General features: G+C 47.9%; 1 protein-coding gene across 6 annotated transcripts in view; it reads right to left on the reverse strand.

The window, feature by feature from the left end:
- The window catches only part of MRPL2 (mitochondrial ribosomal protein L2), a 6,212-nt gene that overhangs the window by 1,026 nt on the left and 2,893 nt on the right, over positions 1–2,293 (reverse strand). For all 6 annotated transcript variants that reach the window (XM_017547335.2, XM_037745311.1, XM_037745312.1 and 3 more), the window contains exons 3-6: positions 1,697–1,835; positions 1,472–1,587; positions 1,288–1,398; positions 942–1,015 (exon numbers count right to left, since the gene is read on the reverse strand). In XM_017547335.2, coding sequence (XP_017402824.1) covers positions 942–1,015; positions 1,288–1,398; positions 1,472–1,587; positions 1,697–1,835 — 440 coding nt within the window. The remainder of the gene's footprint in view (positions 1–941; positions 1,016–1,287; positions 1,399–1,471; positions 1,588–1,696; positions 1,836–2,293) is intronic.

A 2,293-nucleotide genomic window follows, 5' to 3' on the forward strand; every position in this document is an offset into this window, starting at 1 on the left:
ATGAAAATTAGCTGGGTGTAGTGGTGTGTGCCTGTAGTCCCAGTTACTTGGGGGGCTGAGGCAGAAGGACTGCTTGAACCCAGGAGTTTGAGGCTGCAGTGAGCTATGATTGTGCCACTGTACTCAAGCAATAGAAACCCTGTCTCAAAAAAATCAGTTAGGGCCAGGCACGGTGGCTCAGCCCTGTAATCCTAGCACTTTGGGAGGTTGAGGTGGGCAGATGAAGAGGTCAGGAGTTTGAGACCAGCCTGGCCAACATGACGAAACCCGGTCTCTACTAGAAATACAAAAATTGGCCAGGCGCCGTGGCTCACGCCTGTAATCCCAACACTCTGAGAGGCCGAGGCGGGTGGATCACCTGAGGTTGGCAATTTGAGACCAGCCTGACCAACATGGAGAAACCCTGTCTCTACTAAAAATACAAAATTAGCCAGGCGTGGTTGCCCATGCCTATAATTCCAGCTACTCAGGAGGCTGTGGCAGGAGAATCGCTTGAACCTGGGAGGTGGAGGTTTCGGTGAACCGAGATCATGCCATTGCACTCCAGCCTGGGCAACAAGGGTGAAACTCCATCTCAAAATAAAATTAAATTTAAAAAATTAGCCAAGTGTGGTGGTTCGTGCCTATAGTCCCAGCTACTTGGGAGGCTGAGGCAGGAGAACAGACTGAACCTGGGGGGTGGAGGTTGCAGTGAGCCGAGATTGCCCCACTGCACTCCAGCCTGGGTGACAGAGCAGGACTCTGTCTTGAAAAAAAAAAAAAAAAAAAAATTAGTTATGATGCCAATCTGATAAAGCACACCTGTCATATGGCAGAAAAGGACAGACTCAGCTCAAGGCAGTTCCTTGCATCATAAAACACCTGGGACCTAACCCAGACAGGAAAGTTACATTCCAAAAATTCCTCCTTTGCTGACCCCTCCCACCCATACCCATACACACCTGCATCTGCCTCTTAGAGGGTAGCTGGATAACGGCTGTGCCATTCACCTTCCGCAGTAGCACACCACATGTCCCTGGGGAAAGAAGCCAATTTGACCCCCTCCACGAAACAAGGATATTGAGGGTCACAGGGGACATACCCCACATGTTGCCCTTGCTTTGCTCTTTAGGAGCAGATACACAAAGGATACATGCTATGTTTTAAGTCAAAACACACGCACATCTTCATCCTCATGTTTCTTGTTTTTTCCTTGATTTTCTCTTCCAGTTCCAGATGCAGAACCGTAGGTTCAGACTCTCCTTGCCTTTCCAAACTCTAGGACCCAGGTAACTCCCTTCCCCATACCTGCAGCCCGGATATACTGGGCACCCCGGCCTGGCTCACTTTCCACGTTGTTGATGAGGGTCCCCACAGGCAAAGACCCAAGAGGATGCGCATCCCCTTCCCGAGCAGCAACTAAAAGACAGGATTTCATTAGCAATAAAACCTTTGCTGCCTCCAGCCCACACATCTGGTAGCCATCTCTCACCTGCCATTCGGCCTATGTGGTTAGAGTTCAAGATTCTATCTCCAGCCTGCATGTTTTCTGTTGCGATGATCCAGCGTTTCCGGCTGCCCCCAGCAACCAGAGCTATGTCTGCTGACCTGATTAGAGTGAGGGACAGGTAAACAGACCATCTTGGAAGCCCACATCCTCTGAGAAGCTATGCAGTTATTCAGACCATCCTATCATCGTCCCATATCCCAAACTTGCCTACAGGGATCATAGCGGACTTGGATAACCTTCTCCTCAAAAGGTCCTGAGTCGGTCTCCTCAGGCCGGAAACGCAGAAAGTCAATCATTCGATAACGCTGCCTGTGGCCCCCGCCAATACCATGTACCCGGATTCGGCCTGTGGTTCAGAACAGTCGGGGATATGATTCAGGTCAGGGTAGCTCAGTTTTCAGTACTGGGAACTGGCCCATTCTCTGCCAGAGAACGGTGCTTAACACTGTGGCACAAGCAGAAAATGAGAAAAATTTGCACAGCACACTAGAGTAAGGAGGGGCAATACCAACATGAAGCTTCATGAAAAAACATTATATCTTTACTGAAATTGTATAAAACTTCCACATAAAATATTTTCAAATTATCGAACTCAGTAAGTTTACTGAGAGCCATATAAATCATACTCAGATAATTTCAACTGTTAAAATTTTTTTTGTGTACATGTGATGGGATATCACTCTTGCCCAGGCTGGATCCTGACCTCAAGTAATCTTCCTGCCTTGGCCTTCCAAAGTGTTGGGATTATAGGCAGGAGCCACCAAACGTGGCCTGTCATAATTTTTTTTTTTTTTTTTTTTTTTT

This window comes from Cebus imitator, unplaced genomic scaffold, assembly GCF_001604975.1.
Source record: "Cebus imitator isolate Cc_AM_T3 unplaced genomic scaffold, Cebus_imitator-1.0 Scaffold197, whole genome shotgun sequence".
Taxonomy (NCBI): domain Eukaryota; kingdom Metazoa; phylum Chordata; class Mammalia; order Primates; family Cebidae; genus Cebus; species Cebus imitator.